General features: G+C 39.2%; 1 protein-coding gene across 6 annotated transcripts in view; it reads left to right on the top strand.

Annotated features, from left to right (window-relative positions):
- The window catches only part of itgb1bp1 (integrin beta 1 binding protein 1), a 31696-nt gene that overhangs the window by 759 nt on the left and 6979 nt on the right, over positions 1 to 23958 (top strand). For 4 of the 6 annotated variants that reach the window (XM_073056899.1, XM_073056898.1, XM_073056895.1 and 1 more), the window contains exons 2-6: positions 1966 to 2051; positions 7092 to 7170; positions 16127 to 16263; positions 19344 to 19436; positions 21159 to 21308. In XM_073056899.1, coding sequence (XP_072913000.1) covers positions 1980 to 2051; positions 7092 to 7170; positions 16127 to 16263; positions 19344 to 19436; positions 21159 to 21308 — 531 coding nt within the window. In that variant the 5' untranslated portion in view covers positions 1966 to 1979. Of the gene's footprint in view, positions 1 to 1074; positions 1325 to 1965; positions 2052 to 6382; positions 6427 to 7091; positions 7171 to 16126; positions 16264 to 19343; positions 19437 to 21158; positions 21309 to 23958 lie in introns of those variants that run through there. The other 2 variants (XM_073056900.1, XM_073056897.1) reach the window with 2 other exon arrangements.

Here is a 23958-nt window from a genome sequence, read left to right as displayed (position 1 = left end):
ATATCTTCAAAGTAAGGAGTCTTCTTCCATTTAAGATGGAGTTGGGGTACCATTTCTTCTCTGAGCATTGTAATCTTTATCCTAGAGAACCGTAGAGATAGAGATATTGAATGTTTTTAAGGCTGATAAAGATTTTGGGGTACAGATGTGTAAATGGAGTTGAGACCAAGTTGGCTTGGGAATGCCTGAACAGGGGAAATAGCAGCTTACATTCATGTTGTTTTGTTATCAAAGTAACACATTTCAAGGTACTTCTGAGGGGTTTTAATCAGAGAAAAGTTGATCCCCTAACCACATAAGTTGACAATTGGGGAGAGAAATGAAAATGTCATCATAGAAGTATCTTCAATTCAGTATCTTAAAGGAGAAATGTGAGGTTGAAAAAGGGAAATCCAGAGTTTGGGCTCTCAGTGTTGAAAGTGTGCAGGCTAGAGATGGAGCAATTAAAATCCAGTAAAGCAAGGGTCTGGGATTGATTAAAAGATCTTGTGGAACAGGTGGAACCTATAGAAAAGAGGAAAGGGTAAGGACATAGACGGATTAAAAAGTTTGGGCAAGAATCATAAAATTTTTGAATGGGAGACAGTATAAGTGGTCAGCCAAGTAGGTTGGTGAGTGAATAAGATTTCTTAATGACAACAACAGTAAAGTTTTTGGTGACCAGAGTTGCATTGGAATAGTCAAGTTCACAGCACTGAAGACATTGTTAAGGATTTCATCTCCAGATTAACAGATCTTTGATGAAGCCAGACAAATATTAAAGAAGTAAAGATGGGCAGTTTCACTGTATAAGTGGCTTTAAATTTATCTTTGAATCAAATATGGCCTCAAGGTTATGAACGGTTCCATTCAGTTTCAGACATTTGCCAGGGAGAGGATGGAATCAGTTAGAGATTGGAGTTCGTAACCAGTGTCAAAGTCCATTCAGTTGGCCCTGTATTTTTTCTCTCTCTTTCAATGCTACATCATGGATGAGCAGTTTTACATTGTTATGGTGGTGGTGAAGATGGACCAAAATGTCATCAATGTTCTTCGAGAAACTGATTATTTGTTTGGAGAAGATGTTAATGAGTGGCAGCAAGTAAATGATTAAAGGGACCAAGGGTAGATCCTTGGTGAACACTAGAGTCACAATGCAGGGGCAGAAAGAGATGAAAACCCATTGAAGGCGATTCTCTGGCTTTGATCGGAAAGATGAGAGTGAAATCTGTCTGTTCCCATCCCAACCAGCTGGAAATAGGCTTTGGAGGAGGGTGGTATGCTCAGCCAAGTTAAGAAGGTAGTTGAATGGTCAAGGCTTTAATGGGAATAGGGTCAGGAAATGGTAAGCATGTCTCATGAACATGTACAAAATTAATGGTTAGATTTAATTCTTCATTTTCTTAAATATGAATAAATATTGTTTCTTTAATGGAGGAGATTTTGTAAACAATGTAAAAAAAATAATATTTGGTGTTTCTGAGAAAGTTAAAATGTGATAAAACTGTTAAGAATTAGTGTCTCCTCATTCAAAACAACATTCAAGTGGGACTTTCCCCAAATTGTTGTAACTTAACACCCACTGCTCCATACAGAAAGACAGAATCACAATTTATAAACACTCAGTCAATGATATTGATGTATCAACAATGTTCTGCATGTGGTGCTATGATGCTATTGAGGAGGCAATGAGTGTAATACATTTCATCACGTCTTATTGCACTTTGTGCATAATTATGGGAACATTATAGAGAAAGAGGTATACCAGTTAATCTAGAATTTATTTTTGCATATTGATTGTTTGAATGGAGATGGAGAATGGTTTTCCTGTGTCTTTTCCCTCTTTTCCAATGGGTTTTCATTCAGCATGTATCAATAACTATTTTAAATATGTTGGGTATCATTAGTCCAAATAATTTCATCCAGAGTAGATAATGTGTAAAGTATATCTTTGAATTGATGTTCTTCTGTTTCACTGGTGTGCAGGAAGATGTTGAGAAATGTTTCGGAAGGGAAAGAAACGGCACAGCAGTAGCAGTTCTCAAGGCAGTGAAATCAGCACAAAAAGCAAGGTAGATTTTCACTGACATGGTAGATTCATTCATGCTTTGACTCATGCTATTATAAAGGATAAAGACAGATTATTGTTTTAGTTTGTATTTCTATGACAAAAACATAGTTGTGGCGATTAAAAAATAACCTACTGTTAATGTTTGAAAATGAAATAGACATGTTTATAAGAGATCTAAGTACCCACATTTTCTGTAGCAATTTGTGAAAATTACTGTAAAATTTCCAGTACAATTTTATACTATTTGTATTTGCATATTATTATTGTAACTAAAGACTGGGTGGATTGTTCAATAGACATGGTAAAATAGGTAGGTATGGGCTGATTTTCTCCTGGCTGCAGTGTTTTGAACCAGAGGTCAGGGTTTCAGAATAAGTGATTGGCTGTTCTGAGCAGAAATGAGATTCATTCAAGAGACTCCACCTGTGAGAATCTCAGTTATTGAATATGCTTAAGAAGGAGAACAGTAAAGTAGCTAGGATACAGGTTAGAGCAGGACAGTGGCTCTGAAGTTCCCAGAACAGGAAAGATGTGCTGAATGAGCTATTCCTGCTCTTTTATGGATTATGTAAATGTTGAATCTGTTTGGTCTTACACAGCTCCACTCAGTGCCTCTTTGATTCAAGACAATTCCCTTGAATTGATCAATTAGCTTTTCAAGTTTCTTCAATTAGGAGTTTAATACCGAATGTTTAATGGTGCTTGCACATAACTTGTAACTTGCCATTTTTCTTTTCACTTCTTTGTAGCACTGATTTCTCCATAAGTCCCAGTTCCACTTCCTTTCTCGTACTATCTGTCAACATTAAAGTCTTCTTCAAAACAAAATATTTGCACCTTTCAGCAATGCACTTCTGCAGCAATCCCCGTTCTCCATTCATGTTTCTCTCTCGGCAATGTCAGGCCAACTCTCCTATGACTCCGTCACACCTCGGCTGACTTGCAGCAACCTAGCAATCTGGCAGCCGGTGCATCTTTGGAGTGTGAAAGGAAACTCGAACCCTGGGGGGTGGGGAGAGGAGGGTAACATAACATAGAGGGCACACGAGGTCAGGATGGAACTAGGAATTGATTCATTGGAGCTAGCAGACAGCAGTACTAACTTCTATGGCTCCCTGCCAAATGTCAAGATGGAATTAAGAACTGTGTCATTAGAGTTAGGAGACAGCAGTACTAACTTCTGTGTCTCCGTTCCACCCATAATTCTGAGTTAAACTTGTTGACATCAGCCTTGGATTCTATCCTTTGACTATTAGAGTGCAAAACATCCAGATTCACATCCCAGGACCTCCAATGTGCAGAATCACAGGATAAAGGCTGTGAAAAGTCTATTTTACAACAAACTACAAAGTGTTGCATCACATTAATGTGAAAAAAGGAGTTTGCTTACATATGTGAAAAAAAAAGTTTATAACAAAACATTTTTGGAGCATACACGAGGAAATCTGCAGATGCTGGAAATTCAAGTAACACACACAAAATGCTGGTGGAACGCAGCAGGCCAGGCAGCATCTATAGGGAGAAGCACTGTCGACGTTTCGGGCCGAGACCCTTCGTCAGGACTTTTTGTCAGGATTTTTGCAACATTATTAGCTGCATAGGTTATGATAATTTTGACTGCCTTTCCACTTATTTCTGTGCTAACAAAAACATTAGAACCCATTTCTTTCAAAGAAAGTCATGCAAAACTGACTTAAACAAATTTTCCACTGGGATCTCACTATATGCAAATTTCCTTGGTACATCATTCTTGTTCAATGCTTTGTCCACAGTAAAGCATTAATATTGCTTGCCTAATCCACTTTCAAATCCTCAAACTATCCCAATGCAGAGGCCAGAGATAGTGAGATTCTTGCATTCAGGTGTTATGTCAATGCTTTTGTGGGTAACTGAGCTGGCTAACATGATAAATTATGCAGAAAAAGTCAGTACTGTACCAAATTGGTGGAGATTAGTTGGGATGTTCCATTTAATCTCCAGGATCCTGGTATGGGAAATCAAAACTGTTCCATGGTTGATTGGCTTGCATATCTGAACCAGGTATCCCAGGAAATATTTCTTTCTTAACTATTGGTGCCTTCAGCAGAGAAAATTGGGGGACTCAATACCAGTTCAATATCAATTGTGTTGACTTCCTTTAAAATAGACAATTGACTTTTGGCCAAAGTCTTATTTTGAAAATAATGTTCATGTAATATGCCTCAAAATGAAATTCTGCTTGAAAACATAGGGACAGACCCTAGTCAAGTTTCAGGTTTAGCTGGGTGCTGAATATTTCTGGTGTATTCAGTTCCTTGGGGTAGTGCACATGTGACAAGTATATTGACTTTAGTAACTTTGGCCTTATTGAGTTGTAGGACCGGTGGAGATTATAGAGGTAGAGCAGGGCAAGACTATGCAGGGATTTTTCAGCAAGAAAGAGAATTTTAAAGGTGAGCTGTTGTTTAATCAGCAGCCATGCACATGGAGAAGTAATGAAAGTAACTTTCAACAAGGTATGGGTTGCAGAATTTCAGATATTCCAGGCTTAATGGTCAGTGGAACATGGAGGCTGAGCAGGAGTATCAGTAAAGTCTAGAGATATGGATGAAATAGAAGAAATGTAGTCAAATTTGAACTAAGCTCTTAGACAATTGCAGGATTAAACAAAACTGTGTATTTATGGAAGAGAAATCATCCTTGATGAATTGAGATTGTAAACAAAAATGTGGGTAATATATAGGGCATGATTGAAGTTTGGTTAGTAGTTAAAAAGAGACTTACAATATATAGGTCATTATTGTGTTGAGAAGTTGGACCTGTGGAGGGATTGGTGCTTGGGTCCTAGGTGTTCATAACTTACTTTTAGTGATTTAGACAAGGGGATTAATTGTATTTTATCACGATAAGGTCGATTGTGAGGTCGCGAGTCTATCTTAAGAAGTATTTGGACAGATTAGGAGAATGGTTAACGGAGGATCAGATAGAATATAGTCTAGGGAAATGTCTGGTCATGAACTTTGGTAGAAGGAATAAGGTGTTGACGATTTTCTGAATGGGAGAAAATTAAAAAATCAGAGTTGCAAGAGGGCCTTGGGAGTCCTTGTGCAGGATTCCCTAAAGGTTAACTTGCAGATTGAGTTGGCAGTAAGGAAGGAAAATGTAATGTTAGCATTTATTTCAAGAAGACTAGAATGTAAGAGCAACGATGTGATGCTGAAGTTTTACAAGGCATTGGTCAGACTGCACTTGAACTATTGTGAGCAGTTTTAGGCCCCTTATCTAAAAAAATGGATGTGTTAGCATTGGAGATGTCCAGAAGAGGTTCACGAGAATGATTCCAGGAATGAACAGGTTAACATATGAGGGGCCAGTTTGGTAGTTCTGTGAGCCAGTACTTACTAGAGTTTAGAGTTTAGAAGAATGAGGGGGGATCTCATTGAAACCTATTGAATATTGAAAAGGTCCAGACAGAGTGGATGTGGTGAGGGTGTTTCCTATAGTGGGTGAGTCTAGAAATAGAGGAGCATCCGGTTAGAACAAAGATGAGAAGGAATTTCTTTAGCCAGACGGCGGTGAATCTGTGGAATTCATTGCCACAGAGGGCTGTGGAAGCCAAGTCATTGAGTATATTTAAGCGGAAGTTGATAGTTCCTTGGTTAGTCAAGGCTTCAAAGGTTACAGGAAGAAGGCAGGAGAATGGGGTTGTCAGGGGTAATAAATCTGCTATGATGGAATAGTGGAGCATACTCAATGGGTCAAATGGCCTAATTCTGCTCCTATGTCTATGGTCTTATTTTCTTATCGTACGGAGGGACCTTTCAATAGACATGTAACAGCGGGAGAGAAGCTGTCTTTGAGTCTGGTGATATATGCGTTGAGGACTAGAAAATATTTGAGATGGCTAGAGTTCTTTGTTACATTGGCTACTTTTCTGAGGTGTTCAGAGGGGTGTTGAAACAGTGTCCTTGTGTCACTACGTTATGTCACACTTGTTGTCACTACGTTAACTTGAAACTGCTAGGAAGGTAAATGATATGTTAGACTTTTATAGGAGAGTTTGAATACACAAGTCATCTAGCTCGAGTGATGACATCACATCTTGAATATTGCATTCAGATCTTGTTTCCTACTTCAGGAAGTACATACTTGCAGAAGTTAGCCAATCAGGACAGAAATGAGAAAATATTTATTAACCTAGATGATGGGGAATCTTTGGAACTCTGAATCTTATTGAGTGACGAAGCAGATGCAGTGGTTTAAATGGACCCACACTGTTTCTGTCTTTTGAAAATTTTACAATTGTGGCTTGTAAGTGATGTATTAATAGACATTCCTCACTTCCTCATTTAGAACCCAGAACATTACAGCACAGTACGGACCTTTGGCCCACAATGGTATGCAGACCCTTCCCTCCCACATCGCTCTCCATTTCTCTATCGTCCATGTGCCTATCTATGTGTCCCTTAAATGTCTCTAATGTATCTGCCTCTACTTACCACCAGCCACCCCTGGAAGTGTGTTCTATGCACCCACTTCTCTGTATAAAAAAAATCTGACATCCCCCCTGTACTTTTCTCCACCTTTCCACCTTAAAGTTATGTCCTTTTCTTGTATTTCACTCTGAAAAAATGCCATTCCCTGTCCACTCTATCTATTCTTATTATCTTGTCCACCTCTATCAAGTTACCTTTCATCCTGTTCCTTTCCAAAGAGGAAAGTGAGCTCTTGTTCACTCAGCCTATCCTCATAAAATATTCCCTCCAATCTAGAAAAGATCCAGGAAAACCTCTACTCTCTGTAGGTCTGAATGGAGTTTTATAGAACTGCAACATTTGATAATTTTTGAATAAGTAAAACGAGATTTTCTCTCACCTGCTTAAAGTACAATTTCGTACTGTTTATCTATTTTGATTCTTTTTCTAATCTGGTTCTAAGCTGAGTGCCAGTTCATTTAAAATAAAGTGGAATGCAAGACGTTGTTACAGGAAGTCTTAAATGCTATAGTTGTTAATTTATCAATTTAAATGTCTTAACATCACTCATTTTATTTTTCTCTCAGTCAGTAGATTCCAGTTTGGGTGGCCTTTCTAGATCTAGTACAGTGGCTAGCCTTGATACAGATTCCACAAAGAGTTCAGGTATTGTAACTATAAATCTTTGCTTTTATATTAAGGAAGCACTGCATTTACATAGCACATCTCACCTACCTTATAGAAGATTCCAAACTGTGTTATGGCCAATTAAGGACTTTTTTTGGAGTGTAATTACTGTTGTAATGTAAGAAATCTAGTGGGCAATTTGCACACAGTAAACTCCCTGTGGTAATAATCAAATATCTATGTTAGAAATAATTTGAGCGATATGTTATCCAGGATGTCAGGGATAATTCCAAAATCACACTGAAATGTCAGCCTAATTTCATGTCTTGCAGCAATTGGAAGATTGAAAGTCCCCCCCCATCCTTGATTACTCCCCAGTAATTAAAGTCTTTTGAATATTAAAAGCTTCCATATTCCAACATTCCCAAAATTGCTTCCCCTTCTAAGGAACAGTAAAACCATACAACTTAGAAACAGGCCCTTTGACCCATTGAGTCTTCACTGATGATCAAGAAACATTAAACTTACACTAATCCCTTTTCATTTTCTAGCATGTTAGATTTTCAATAAAACTCAAGAATCCTATTATTTTATTACATATGTTTTATCTGTGACTTAAGAAAATACATTACAGTAGCAATGTGCTGTTAGTATACTATAGTTGATTCTTTCAAAGTTAGGAAAATGTCTCAAATTCTGACCATCATTATATTAGGTAGATCAGTAACCCATCTGAGAAAATGAAAACAGAGGAGAGAAGCTTCTAAACCATGCAGAAATAAAAGATTCGGGTACCATTCTTATTGGATGATGTTGGCAATCTCCGAGCAGATAAAGTATTAAATTGCTGTTACAATTGCCCTGTATATCTGGAGGAAAGAAAATGATTAAAGTGTAGTGGAAATCCCAAGCTAGTATATCCTGCTGGAAACTGAGTTAGAAGATTCTGGGATTTTGTATTCAAATTGACCTGCCCTTGCAGTGGTATAGTTACATGAGAAATTAAGAACACCAAGACGTGAGGCTGCAGAAGGAGAACACAGGAGTGCCGCAGGGGACCGTGCTCTCTCCGGTCCTGTTCACCCTGTACACATCAGACTTCCAATATAACTCGGAGTCCTGCCATGTGCAGAAGTTCGCTGATGACACGGCCATAGTGGGGTGTGTCAGGAATGGACAGGAGGAAGAGTATAGGAAACTGATACAGGACTTTGTGATATGGTGCAACACAAACTACCTGCGTCTCAATATCACCAAGACCAAGGAGATGGTGGTGGACTTTAGGAGATCTGGGCCTCATATGGAGCCAGTGATCATTAATGGGGAATGTGTGGAGCAGGTTAAGACCTACAAGTATCTGGGAGTACAGTTAGACGAGAAGCTAGACTGGACTGCCAACACAGATGCCTTGTGCAGGAAGGCACAAAGTCGACTGTACTTCCTTAGAAGGTTGGCGTCATTCAATGTTTGTAGTGAGATGCTGAAGATGTTCTATAGGTCAGTTGTGGAGAGCGCCCTCTTCTTTGTGGTGGCGTGTTGGGGAGGCAGCATTAAGAAGAGGGACGCCTCACGTCTTAATAAGCTGGTAAGGAAGGCGGGCTCTGTCGTGGGCAAAGTACTGGAGAGTATAACATCGGTAGCAGAGCGAAGGGCGCTGAGTAGGCTACGGTCAATTATGGAAAACCCTGAACATCCTCTACATAGCACCATCCAGAGACAGAGAAGCAGTTTCAGCGACAGGTTGCTATCGGTGCAATGCTCCTCAGACAGGATGAAGAGATCAATACTCCCCAATGCCATTCGGCTTTACAATTCAACTGCCAGGAGTAAGATATGTTAAAGTGCCCGGGTTAGGACTCAATGTATTTAAGTAAACTACTTAAGAACTTTTTAAAAGCTATTATTAATGCTTTTTGAGAGGGTGTTTTTAGATGCATATCATATTTTTACTGAGTTAAGTATTGTATGTAATTAGTTTTGCTACAATAAGTGTATGGGACATTGGAAAAAATGTTGAATTTCCCCATGGGGATGAATAAAGTATCTATCTATCTATCTATCACAATGATAGGCTGTTGGAATATAGGAAGTTTATGCAGGATTTCCCCAGAGTGATTAATCTACATTCCAACAGTTCCAAAATTGCTCCCCTTCTAAGGAACAGTAGAGCCATACAACTTAGAAACAGGCTCTTTGGCCCATTGAGTCTTCACTGATAATCAAGAACAATTAACCTTACCCTAATCCCTTTTTCATTTTCCCATCAACATCAATCCCCTCCTCCCAAGATTCGGACCATTTGGAATATCCAATTAACCTACCAATCTGCACGTCCTTGGTTATGAAAGTAAATCACTCAGAGAAAACCCGTGTGTTCATGGGGATAAGATGCGAAATCCACATGGACAGCATCAAGTGATCTTGATCAGGGTTGGTGTTGTGTGAATGAAGTCACTGGAGAAAATTACTGGTAGATACAAAGCCGCTTCTTTATTTGACAAAACAAGGTACCGCAGGCATCATATGGAGATGCTTTCAGTCGAAAGGTCTCGCTGGCCCAACATGGGCCTCAGTAAACATCAAAGGACAACTCCATATTTACAATGTATGGACAATGCTTTCTTTGAAATTACATATAACCTTCACACCTGATTCACCTCCCCACCACAGACATCCAAATCAACTTTAATCAGCATTGTCTGGACTGGGATTCACAGCTTTTAGGAACCCATTGTTCAGGGCTGCACGCCAGATTAAAAGCACAATCCATTTTCAGATGTGAAGACTGGTAGCCAAAGTCAATTGCTAAATCTATATGTCCTAAACCCAAAAATCACTCTAACAAGGGTCACCAGCATTTTCTGGAGCTGAGAAGCTACACCACTATTCTGTTAAAGCCATATCAAGGACCATCTGCTTTATTTACAAAGTTTCTGAAAGTGCTGTTTATTACTGTAAATTCCGGTGTATAAGCCGACACCCCATTTTCAAGGTTAAAAAAATGACTTTTTCATATTACCTTTGTATAATCCGACCCCTTTTGTAGAGGTTTTTGATTTAACCAGGAAAGATCACAAGATTTCACATGCCGGTACTCAGCTTTGTGAACCAGTACCTGCTAAGAAAACAGGCCTACACATTGCAGAGTGTTATAAGCAAATTCTTAATAAATAAATCAGGGAGGGAAGTTTTGGATTAGGTTCCCAATGGTAAAGAATCCTCTGAAATGTAACCCCCGTGAAACCATTTAGTGCCCATCGTAATCTTGTTAAAACATAACACGGGGTGGCGGAATCAGTATGTAAACCCAGTATTGAGTTTGCGACCACCATGTACAAAAGATTAAAACGAGTGCGATATGATGCTGGCTTCAAGCTGAAGGTTGGTGATTTTGCTAACAAAATGAATAATTCTGCAGCTGCTAAGAAATTTAGTGTAAACGAGAAACAAGTGAGAGAGTGGAGAAAGGCAGAGGACACGCTGAGGGAAATGCCAAAGACGAAATTGTGCAAACCGTGGGAAAACATGCCAGTGGCCAGAACTGGAAGAAAAAGTTTTAGAGTGGGTGAATCACCAGCGATCGTCTGGATTCATTGTTACCAGAGAAATTATTCGAATTGAAGTGTTGAAATGGGCCGAAAAACACTGTGAGGTCAGTGAAAATTTCAAAGATACGTGAAGTTGGTGCACCCGATTTATGAATAGATGCGATCTTGTGTTGAGACAAAAAACAAAGATTGCTCAGAAGTTGTCGAGTGACCTTGAGAATAAGATTACGGCCTCCCAATCGTTTGTAATCAAGCATTGAAAGGCACGTTCTTACCCGCTCTCACTGATTGGTAACATAGACGAGACACCAGTGTTCTTTGATTTTTGTTGTCAACCGCACTGTCAATCAGAAGGGGGAGAAAACAGTCCTTGTCAAAACACTGCACACAAGAAACAACATTTTACTGTCGTGTTAATGTGTATGGCTGATGGGACCAAACTACCATCGATGATGATTTTTAAGAGGAAAACATTCCCAAAGAAAGAAGAATTCCCGCGGGGTGGTGTTGTTTACGTTCAAGAACGCAGCGGGTTACTTGAAGTGGGTTAAAGAGGTGTGGTGTCGATGTCCCGAAGGTTTCAGGAAGGAAAAGTTGCTATTTGTCTGGTGAGACAAAAGCAGCATTGAAAGCTGAAAATACGGACATTGCATTCATCCCCCAGTGGTTTGACGTCCGTGCTTCATCCACTGGATGTGAGTTTAAACAAACCATTCAAAGAATTCATGTGTCGACAGTGGAACGAATGGTTGATGTTGGAGAGTGTGAGAGTTTCAAGCTCTGAACGTTTTACAACAGTGTGTACAAGTAAATTGAGAAACTGAATGTGTTTTGTAGATCTTTTCTTTTGTGTGATTTAATAAGCGTTTGTATTTGTATCAAAAACAGCCAATAAATACAACCTGTCTTCTGTGTATTCATTTTTCCAAAGTTGGCACCCTCTGTATAAACCGACCCCCTAATTTTAGGACCAAAATTTAGGGCCAAATTCTCGGCTTATACACGGGAATTTACGGTAATTTTTTTAAACAACAGATTTCCAGCAGGCCTAGATAATGTACTAGAGCAGGGGTGTTTAATGTGGTTCACACAAAAAAGACAAGTAGAAGTATCAAGATACAAAATTTATTAAATATTACTTTTATTTGTCATATGTAGTTTGAAACATAGTGAAATGCATGGTTTCCCTGAGTGTATGTTGAGGGGCATCTCACAAGTGTCACCATGCTTCTTGTGCTAACACTGATGCCCACAACTTACTAACCCTAACCTATGCAAATTTTGGAATATGAGAGGAGATCCATGTGGTCGTGGGGAGAACATACAAAGTCCTTACAGACAGCATCGGGAATTGAACCCTGATCTTCCAGTCACTAGCAATGTTAAACATTATGCTATACTACCATGCCTCCCTATAAGTGTTTACTGTTGGGGATTAAGCAGATCTTCCTTGAACATCTCAAAGCTGAATTTTTAACAATTCTTCACCAAATAATAAAAATCCATTGTATCACTTGTGGATCTCCTGTTCGGTCAGTTAAAGAGCAGCATTGACCTTCACTTTGATATTTGGAGTACTCATTCATTTTATCAAGAAATATGTCATCAATAGGAGGTAAGAGGGTGAATAATATCTCAGATTTTTCCCCTTAAAAGATTACTTAATTAGTCATAGAACATTATAGCACAGAAACAGGCTCTTCGACCCATCTAGTCCAGACCAAATCATTAATCTGCCTACACCCATCGATCGGCACCTGGACCGTAGCCATCCATGTGCCTATCCAAACTTAGTGTTGAAATCAAACATGGATCCCGATGCCACTTGTGCTGGCAGCTTGTTCCACACTTTTACCACCTTTTGAATGAAGAAGTTACCCCTCATGTTACCCTTAAGCATTTTACCTTTCACTCCTAACCTATGACTGCTAATTCTCATCTCATCCAAAATCAGTAGAAAAAGCCTGCTTGTATTTACCCCTATCGATACCCCTCAAGTAACAACAATGGACCCAGCACCGATCCCTGTGGCTCTCCACTAGTCACAGGCTTCCAGTCAGAGAGGCAATGATCTGCTACCACTCTTTACCACTCCCTTGCAAAGCAAATATCTAATGAAATTTACTACCTCATTTTGAATGCCAAATGATTGAACGTTCTTGAACAGTCTCCCAAGTAGGACCTTGTCAAAGGTCTTGCTAAAGTCCATTTAGACAATATCCACTGCCTTGCCGTCTTTAACTTTCCTGGTAACTTCCTCAAAAAAAAATCCTAAGATTGGTTAAACCCGACCTACCACGCACAAAGCCATGTTGACTATCCCTAATCAGTCTCTGTCTATCCAAGTACTTGTATATCCGGTCCCTTAGAATACCTTCCAATAAGTTTCCCACTACTGATGTCAGGCTCACTGGCCTATAATTTTCTGGCTTATTTTTAGAGCCTTTATTAAACAATGAAACAGCATTAGCTATCGTCCAATCCTCTGGCATCTCACTCATGGCAAAGAATGCTTTAAATATCTCTACTAGGGCATGTGCAATTTCTGTACTAGCCTCCCACAGGGTCTGAGTGAACACCTTGTCAACCCCTCAGGATTTACCCACCCTAATTTGCCTCAAGACAGCAAACACCACCTCACCTCTGTAATCTGTACAGAGTTCATGGCCTTGCTTATGTTTTGCTTCAGTTCTACAGACTGTCCGTTATTCACCTGAATAAATGCAGATGCAAAAATTCCATTTGAGATCTTCCCCTTCCATCTTTTTCAGCTCTACACATAGATTACCTTTCTGATCTTCCAGAGGACAAATTTTGTCCCTTGCTATCCTTTTGTTCTTTAACATATCTGTAAAATCCCTTAGGATTCTCCTTCACCTGTCTGCTAGAGCAACCTCATGCCTTCTTTTAGCCCTCCTGATTTCCATCTTGTGCTCCGTTGAATTTCTTATACCTCTCAAACAACTCTTTTGTTCCCATATGCCTATATCTGCTATGCACCTCCTTTTTCTTAACCATGGCCTCAATATCTCTCGGAAACCAAGATTCCCTAAACCTTTTATCATTGCCTTTTATTCTGACAGGAACTCTAATCTCAAAATTTCACTTTTGAAGGCCTCCGGTTTACCATGTACACCTTCCCCAGAAAACAATCTGACCCAATCCACACTTGCAGATCCTTTCTGATGCCATCAAAATTGACCTTTCCAATTTAGAACCTCAACCTGAGGACCAGACCTGTCTTTTTCCATACTTGCCTTGAAACTAATGGCATTATGCTCACTAGATGCAGTGTTCCCCTTTACAAACTTCTGTCACCTTTCCTGTCTCATTCCATAATAGGAAATCTAGTATAGCCTCTCTCTAGTTGGGAATTCTATTTACTGATTAAGGAAACTTTCCTGAATACATTTGACAAACTCTTTCCCATCTAGCTCTTACACAATGTGGAAATCCCAATCAATACATGGAAAGTCAAAATCGCCTACTATTATAACCTTATTTTTATTGCAATAGTCTGTGATCTCTACAAATTTACTCCTCTAAATTCCACAGACTGTTGGGTTGTCTATAGTATGATCCCATTAACGTGGTCATACCTTTCTTATTCCTTAGTTCTACCCATAACTCGTCACTAGATGAGCTCTCCAGCTCTTCTGACTGACCACTGCTATGACATTTTCCCTGATTAATAATGCTCCTTTAATCCCTCCCTCTCTATCAAGTCTAAAACAACGGAAGCCTGGAACATTGAGCCAGTCCTGCCCCTCTTGCATAAAAGTTTGACTAATGGCTACAATATCATAATCCACGTGCTGATCCATGTCCTAAGCTCATCTGCCTTTCAATACTCCTTACATTGAAAAATATGTAGTTCAGAACATTAGTTTCACCATGCTCAACCTTTTAATTCTTAACTTTTTTTATGTAGGCTTAACAACACTTTTCTCTACATCCACTCCACTTTCTTTTCTGGTGCTCTGGTTCCCATCCCTCTGCAACTCTAGTTTAACTTCCCCCCCCCCTCCCCCCCCAGACAGCACTAGCAAACCTTCCCACTAGGATATTAGTCCCCCTCCAGTTCAGGTGCAAACTATCCCTTCTATACAGGTCCTAGCTTCCCTGGTAGAGTGCCTAATAATCCAAAAAAATGAATTGCTCCCTCATGTAATATCCCTTTAGCCATGTGTTACACTGTACAATTTTCCTATTCCTGGCCTCACTACCACTTGGCATAGGCAGCAATCCTGAGATCAATGCCTTAGTGCCTAATTCTGCACAATCCAATGTCTCCTCATCCAATTCTTGCATCAGTGAATGTATACATAATATCCTTATTAGCATGATTATACTATGCGTGTGTAGATCACCCCTACAGAGCCATAGGCTGTCGACAGCAGCTCACCAGAGTCCTCTGTTAGCTCCCCTTTAAAGATCCTTCCTTTCCCAGGGATGAGGTCTTTAGAGCTTCTTTTGGCGTTTCTGTAGCTCGTTTTTTTTATGCGATGGAGTTGCTGGCCCTATGCCCAACTGTTCTTTCTTTGCAGCTGGGTTTGGAACTGATCACGGCTGAGTATACTCAGTGACTTCTTGAATATAATTGGTATGTTCATAGAATGCTATAACACAGGTGGCCATTGGTCCAATATGTCTGTGCTCAATCTTTGAAAGAGCAATTTGCTTCCATGACAGTTTCAGGTGGGATATTCCTGACTGCATGGTGAGTTTCGCTTCACGTCATCTGTTTCTTTTTCTAACTGATATTTAAATATGTGACATCAGTTACTGAAACCCACTGGAAATAATTTCTCCTTATTTATACTGGTAACACGTAATTGTGATTTTTGAATGTCAGACCTGCCCCCTACCATTGCTGCTGTAAGGAAACTGCACCAAAACTTTTCATGTCTCAACAGTCTTCATTCTTTTCAAATTGTTCATCCTCCATGGTATAATTGCCAACCCTAATAATATTGTATCATTTACTTTATACCTTCACATTTTCTATAATAATACTTGCATTAAATTCCATTTGCATGTTTCTCTTGGAGTCTACACTAAGTTCATAAGTCACAACATTTCTAGGAAATAAGAAAATATTCACATTGATCAGTGATGGCTTTTCCCAGAAAAATGATTGCAGTATTATCAAAATACTTCCTTGGATGAGTACTAAAATGCTTCAATGTCCTGTTTGAAAATGAGCCAGGAGTTAAAAATTGGGAAAACAAGATTTGGATGGGGGTGGGGATTAGAAGAAGGGTGGAATTGGAAATGAATAGATTTTTTTTGGTAAATTATAACACGAATAAAACCAGGAAGTAAATTGGCTAAATTTGCAACTTTAGAAATCGGAAAAAACATGTTAACAATGTGAGATTGTTAAGAATCGATTGCTGATAATCACTGCAACAGAAAGTAAATTGTGGTTTTTGTTTTGATTCCAGGTCAGAGTAATAGTAACTTTGACACCTGTAATGAATTTCGAGTGAAGTATTTGGGTGCTATTGAAAACTTAAAAGCTGGTTCCATTGAATGTCTCCAAGGACCACAAGATTTGATTAATTACATTGATTTGGCACAGGTATAGTAATGGAATTTTAAAGAATGGCTGTCCGGTTGTTCCCGTATGAATACTTTTTTACTTTTGTGTAATTGTTAACTGTGGAGAGCAAAATAAGTGTTTTAATTCTGACCTTATTTCTGAATTAGAAAATTAAAGATCATTGACCTAAGATATCTAACTCTGCTTCTCTACAAAACTGTACAAAATAATGAAAATTGCTGAGTATATTCAGCAATTTCCAACATTTTGGTTTTATAATTTTATTACTGGCTGGCTTTTGCAGTAGACATGTATTAATATAAAGGCAGGGGGGTTGTACTGATAGGACGTGTATGAAGTGAACCAGGATGTGAGCAGAGCCAAAGGAAAAGGATAAATAGAGAGGCAATCAGAGCCTTAAAACTAGTGAGGTTGTAGGAAGGGAAGTTACCTATAAGGGGGAAGAAAACTCTTAAGTAAAAGCAAAACATTAAAGAATATTGAACAAAATAAGCCCAGTAAAGACACACAAAAAAGCAGATGATAGTTTTAGAAAGACATGTAATCTGTACAATATTGAAAGAAATCATGGCAGATGAGGAAAGTTTCATGCCGATTACCACTTACTGCCTATCCTCAACTGAAAAGGAATGGGGGAAGGAGGAAAAACTCACTGCTAAATGGACCTTTAACTGGTCATTGCTGTTGAAGGCCCACATATTATTCTATGCTAATTCCATCTACAGGTGAAGTCAGAAGTTTACATACACCTTAGCCAAATACATTTAAATTCAGTTTTTCACAATTCCTGACATTTAATCCTAGAAAACATTCTGTCTTAGTTCAGTTGGGATCACTACTTTATTTTAAGAATGTAAAATGTCAGAATAATAGTAGTGAGAATGATTTATTTCAGCTTTTATTTCTTTCATCACTTCCCAGTGGGTCAGAAGTTTACATACACTTTGTTAGTATTTGGTACCATTGCCTTTAAATTGTTTAACTTGGGCCAAAAGTTTTGGGTAACCTTCCACAAGCTTCTCACAGTAAGTTGCTGGAATTTTGTTCCATTCCTCCAGACAGAACTGGTGTAACTGAACCAGGTTTGTAGGCCTCCTTGCTCGCACATGCTTTTTCAGTTCTGCCCACAAATTTTCTGTCAGATCGAGGTCAGAAAATGTCAAGTCTGGTTCATCCTTGGGAGCAATTTCCAAACGCCTGGAGGTACCACTTACATCTGTACAAATAATAGTACGCAAGTATAAACACCATGGGACCACGCAGCCGTCATACCGCTCAGGAAGGAGATGCATTCTGTCTCCTAGAGATGAACATACTTTGGTGTGAAAAGTGCAAATCAATCCCAGAACAACAGCAAAGGACCTTGTGAAGATGTTGGAGGAAACAGGTAGACAAGTGTCTATATCCACAGTAAAACAAGTCCTATATCGACATAACCTGAAAGGCTGCTCAGCAAGGAAGAAGCCACTGCTCCAAAACCGCCATAAAAAAAGCCTGACTACAGTTTGCAAGCGCACATGGGGACAAAGATCTTACTTTTTGGAGAAATGTCCTCTGGTCTGATGAAACAAAAATTGAACTGTTTGGCCATAATAACCATCGTTATGTTTGGAGGAAAAAGGGTGAGGCTTGCAAGCCGAAGAACACCATCCCAACCGTGAAGCATGGGGGTGGCAGCAGCATGTTGTGGATATGCTTTGCTGCAGGAGGGACTGGTGCACTTCACAAAATAGATGGCATCATGAGGAAGGAAAATTATGTGGATATATTGAAGCAACATCTCACAACATCAGCTAGGAAGTTAAAGCTCGGTCACAAATGGGTCTTCCAAATGGACAATGACCCCAAGCATACCTCCAAAGTTGTGGCAAAATTGCTTAAGGACCACAAAGTCAAGGTATTGGAGTGGCTAGAAAATTTGTAGGCAGAACTGAAAAAGCTTGTGCAGGCAAGGAGGCCTACAAACCTGACTCAGTTACACCAGTTCTGTCTGGAGGAATGGAATTTTACTGTGAGAAGCTTGTGGAAGGCTACCCAAAACGTTTGACCCAAGTTAAACAATTTAAAGGCAATACTACCAAATACTAACAAAGAATATGTAAACTTCTGACCCACTGGGAAAGTGATGAAAGAAATAAAATAAATAAGTAATCCCCTCTACTATTATTCTGACATTTCACAGTCTTAAAATAAAGTAGTGATCCTAACTGCCCTAAGATTTCTAGGATTAAATGTCAGGAATTGTGAAAAACTGAGTTTAAATGTATTTGGCTAAGGTATATGTAAACTTCTCACTTCAACTATATTTCAAGATTGAAGATTGTTTAAACCTATATATAAGTGTAAGGAGAATGCACAAAAAAATACAAGACGAATAACACAATATTAATTTTACAAGGCAATAAATATAAATACATAAGATACCTTATATACATTGATTGTATGTCCATAAAGCGACATAAGGTGACTGCAAGGAAATAATAAAGTATTGGTGGAGTTGTTGATCAGCTTTACTGCTTGGGGAAAGTAACTGTTTTTGAGTCTGGTAGTCCTAGCATGGATGATACATAGCCACCTCCCTGATGGGTGTGGGACAAACAGACCATGAGCAGGGTGTGGGTTCCTTAATGATATTACTGGCTCTCTTCTGTATAAATGTCCTTGATGCCAGCAAGGCTGGTGCCAGTGATGCATTGAGAGGTTTTAACTTCCCGTTGTTGAGCCTTCCTGTCTGCTGCAGTGTAGTTTCAGTACCAAGCAGTGATGCATCTTGTTAGGATGCTCTCTAGTGCGCATTTGTAGAATGACGCAAGTATGGATGTACAAAATCCAGCGCTCTTCAGCCTCCTCAGAAAGCAGACTTAGGTGAGCTTTCTTGACTGTGTAGGATCTGTTCTAGAACTATGAAAGGTTTGTGTGTGATGTGCATGCCCAAGAGTTTGAAACGGCTTACAGTTTTCACTGCTGTGCTGCTGATGTAAAGGGGGAGGGGGTGTGAGTTCTCCTGAGGCCAATAACTATCTTTGTCTTGTTGATATTAAGGAAGAGGTTATTTGAGTTGTCATATTACTTTCAATTGCTTGTTCATTTTATTGCAGCAATATGGAAAGCTACCATTTACACCATCAGAAGAGGAAAGTATTTTGTGTGTTTCCAAATATGGTATCAAAGTGGCATCCTCTGATCAAATTGTAAGTATTAATGGCTCCTACCCATTTAGTTCTAATGAATTGAATCAGGAGAAAAAGAAATACTTGTATAAAACACTCAGTTTATGCCAGAGCAAGTAATTTGTGATTTCCTGATAAATGATACAACTTGTTAATTACACTAGTTTGTTTCCACCAACTCAAATGGTGCTTTAAAAGTGGCAATGTGAGTGAGCAAGTTAATGTTTCTTCATCTCTCAGACTGAAGCGTTATAATTACAAATAGCTGGCACATACCCAAAAGCTAATTAATATGAAATAGAGATGAGTGTGTACTATCATCAAAGTTTAAAAAAAAACAAATTGAAACAGTTCCCAACATATAACCATATACACTTAATATCAATTGTTATACCATTTCTAGATAAAGGCAAATGGAGATTTTGTTAAGTTTTCTGTTATTTTTTGTCTATATGGTCATAAAATTAAAGAGCTGAGTTCTTCCAACATTTTGTGTGTATTGCTCAGGATTTCCAGCATCTGCAGAATCTTGTTTCAATCAATAGGTACATTTAATGTCAGAGAAATGTATACAATATACATCCTAAAACTCTTTTTCTTCGCAGACATACACGAAGAGGAGTTCCCAAAGAATGAATGACAGTTCAATGTTAGAATACCAAAGCTCACCCAAACTCCCCCTCCCACACATAAGCAGCAGCAAGGCAATGACCCCCCCCCCCACCCACCACCAACAAAAAAAGCATGGTCGCCCTCTACTGAGAACTCAAAGCATCCATAAGGACACAGACTTGCAGTACCCTAAAGACTACTCGTTCTACAATTTTTATCCAATTAGCCAGAGCTCCATGTGATCTAACCTTACAGAGCAGCCTACCATGTGGAAGCTTATGATAGATAGATAGATAGATACTTTATTCATCCCCATGGGGAAATTCAACTTTTTTCCAATGTCCCATACACTTGTTGTAGCAAAACTAATTACATACAATACTTAACTCAGTAAAAAAAAAAATATATGATATGCATCTAAATCACCATCTCAAAAAGCATTAATAATAGCTTTAAAAAGTTCTTAAGTCCTGGCGGTAGAATTGTAAAGCCTAATGGCATTGGGGAGTATTGACCTCTTCATCCTGTCTGAGGAGCATTGCATCGATAGTAACCTGTCGCTGAAACTGCTTCTCTGTCTCTGGATGGTGCTATGTAGAGGATGTTCAGAGTTATCCATAATTGACCGTAGCCTACTGAGCGCCCTTCGCTCAGCTACCGTATCAAAGGCCATACTAAAATCCATATATCACCCTGCCCTCATCAGCTTTCTTGGTCATTTCATCAAAAAAAACTTGAAACAAATTTGTAAGACATGATCTCCCATGCACAATGTTATGCTGATTATCCTTAATCAATTTCTGTATTTCCAGATGTGTATATGTCTTATCCGTCAGAATCCACTTCAACTTACCTACCACAGATGCTAAACTTGGTAACCTTTAGTTCCCAGATTTTTCTTTGCCGTTCTTCTTAAATAAAGGCACAACATTCACTGCCTTCTAGTCTACTGGCACCTCACATATGACTAATGATGCAAGTATCTCAGCCACTGCTTTGATTCCAGGCCCTGGTGATTTGTCTATCTTCATACATTTTAAAGTATCCATCACTCCTCCACTGTAATGATGACTATTTATTTCCATGTCTTCCCTATTTACTTTTCCTAGTAACATTCTTTTTTATTGGCAGGACATTTTGCATAGGCATCCATTGTACTTAATAGTGCGAGTGATCTGTTACGATGATGGGCTCGGAATGGGAAAAAGCCTTCTTGCTATAAAAACCACTGATGCAAACCAGACAGAGTACAACATCTGCCTATATCAATGCAATAGCTTGGTGAGAAACAGTTGATAAGTCTTCAACAATCCCTCTTCACTTTGATCTTTGCTTTATGGTATATTTTCATTTTCAGGAGTAATTCAGCCATTAAGAGTTTCAAATTCACTTCAAAAGTGTAAGTATTGTCGTCTGGAACACAGCAGGCCAGGCAGCATCTATAAGGAGAAGCACTGTCAATGTCAGGACGAAGGGTCTCGGCCCGAAACGTTGACAGTGCTGCTCCTTATAGATGCTGCCTGGCCTGCTGTGTTCCACCAGTATTTTGTGTTGTTGTTTGAATTTCCAGCATCTGCAGATTTCCTCGTGTTTGCAGTATTGTCATCTGATTGGTTTAAGTGTAGTTTTGTTTATGTTCATTGAACAAATGTGTACTTCGAGGAGCTAACTCAAAGTAATTCTGGGAATCACTGTGATATCAGAAGTTACTGAATGGAATGGTTTACCCACATCCCCCCCCCCCCCCCATCCAACACTTCATCTAGAGATGTGTGGTTCACTGATGCTTCCATGCCATTGTAAACTTCTTCCTTTAATGTAGAGAACATGTGGCACTGGCAAGATCAGTCTCTCCTCTCCCCTCCCTACTTCCAAATCAGGACTTCAGACATTTAGTGTACACCTGACCTGCTGTTGGTGAAAACCCATGGATAATCTGTCTCTTGGTGTTTTTCAAAGGTCCTTATGTGGCAATACTGTGTGTGTACTGGGGTAGCAGTAGGGAAGACAGTGCAGCCATTTGTGGTCCAAAGAACATTAAGCTCTTCATCACCCTCAGCGTACCCATATAACGCTAGCATATAACCTCCAATGGCCTCAGTTTGCCTTATATTGAGATCTTTGTGCACAATCATCACCAATTCACACACTAACCTTTTACTAATTTTTGTCTTCTGTGCTGACTTCATTGCCTTCTTTAAATATTCCATGTACTCATATTTGTTTTTCTTTTAAAAGGGCTAACAAGGTCACCACTCTTCTGTTTGCAGTGCTTGAACATAGTTTCCAACATACTCAGGCAGTATTTAGAACTGTTATTTTCCATTCAGTCCCCTCGGATCAAATGTTAAGATATTAGAGCTGCTATCTGGCTCCTTTGCCCTGGTTTCCAATGGTGATCATCCACCTTCCTTTCCTGATCAACATCATAAATGATTCATTGGCATCTTTTCCCCTCCCATTAAAAATATGCTTTGGAAACTATCTGTTATCACTAATCACTTTTTTTTTAAAACTTGTATCGCTGTGCAAACTTGAATGCATTTCCATTTACTCTCAACCAAGTTGTCCTCGCTCTCATTGAACACCAGTGAAATTGATAGAGGTCACTACTTCCTTTCCTTTAATTCTTTATCCTTAGATTTTCTATTCTAATTAACATGGCCTAATGTTTGATCTATTTATAGCCAGCAATTTGAAATCAAAAAAATGCAAACTTCCTTTAACAAGTTGAGCAGTTAGAAGTTTTGGGACTCTCAATCATTAAGGAAATCAATTAACAATTACAGATTAACATAATAAATATTCAATTGTGTTGTCACCCAACAAATTGTATAGTATAAATGGTCACAATTAGCTACACTGTTCTCTGCTCTGAAACCCCAGAATATACATCAGCAGGCTACCGTTTCTCTGACCCTCATTAATCCAAGCATCAACCCTTATCCATAAACTAGACTACAAAATCTCTCCGCTGACCCTGCCTGGTTCAAGTTGCAGAACTGAAGGCTCAGCTACTATGCATCTGTGCAAAGTAGGGTAGAGAGGAGGAGAAGAGACACCAAGAATTTGGCACACAGATAGTGAAAGAATCTCTCTGCCTGACACTTGCTGCACCACAACCGTCAGATCATGGGAACCATCCACCACCCCTGCCTGGACGTTTAGCATTGAAATCCTATTTTTTATTCCCACTGTCCAGACACTAAACTCAAACTGCATGGAAAGCCTTTTGGCTCCAATTTACTGCTATGTGACCTGCATGTGATGGGTAGGTAGGAGAGAAGTGGGTATGAATAATGATTGGAGACCCAACCAAAAAAATGGAAATGACCCACTCTTCTACCTCTAAATCCACTAAAATGCTACACCACATGGATGGGAGGGGCATGAAGCTGATTGCTGTAGGAAAAGAGGCTGATCAAAACTTATTTCTTACCCTCCCAATTTACTCACACTTGATATCTCAACAAAAATCAACAATAACACACACAAAATGGTGGTAGAACACAGCAGGCTAGGCAGCATCTATAGGGAGAAGCGCTGTTGACGTTTCGGGCCGAGACCCTTCGTCAGCATTTTGTGTGTGTTGTTGTTTGAATTTCCAGCATCTGCAGATTTCCTCGTGTTTGCTCTTTAAAAATCAACAATAATTATTTTTGTGAAAGTTAGCTATACTATTTGATCAATGGTCGAGTGCTCAAAATTGAGGATGATTAAGAATTTAACATAGAAACATAGAAAACTTACTGCACAATACAGGTCCTTCAGCCCACAAAGTTGTGCCAAACATATCCCTACCTTAGAAATTACTAGGCTTACCTATAGCCCTCTATTTTACTAAGCTCCATGTACTTATCCAAAAGCCTCTTAAAAGACCCTATTGTATCCACCTCCACCACCATTGCCGGCAGCCCCATCCCACGCACTC

This window comes from Hemitrygon akajei, chromosome 9 (assembly GCF_048418815.1).
Source record: "Hemitrygon akajei chromosome 9, sHemAka1.3, whole genome shotgun sequence".
Classification (NCBI taxonomy): Eukaryota; Metazoa; Chordata; class Chondrichthyes; order Myliobatiformes; family Dasyatidae; genus Hemitrygon; species Hemitrygon akajei.
Note: the sequence above shows the minus strand (reverse complement) of the source record. Positions and strands in the feature narration are given on the sequence as shown.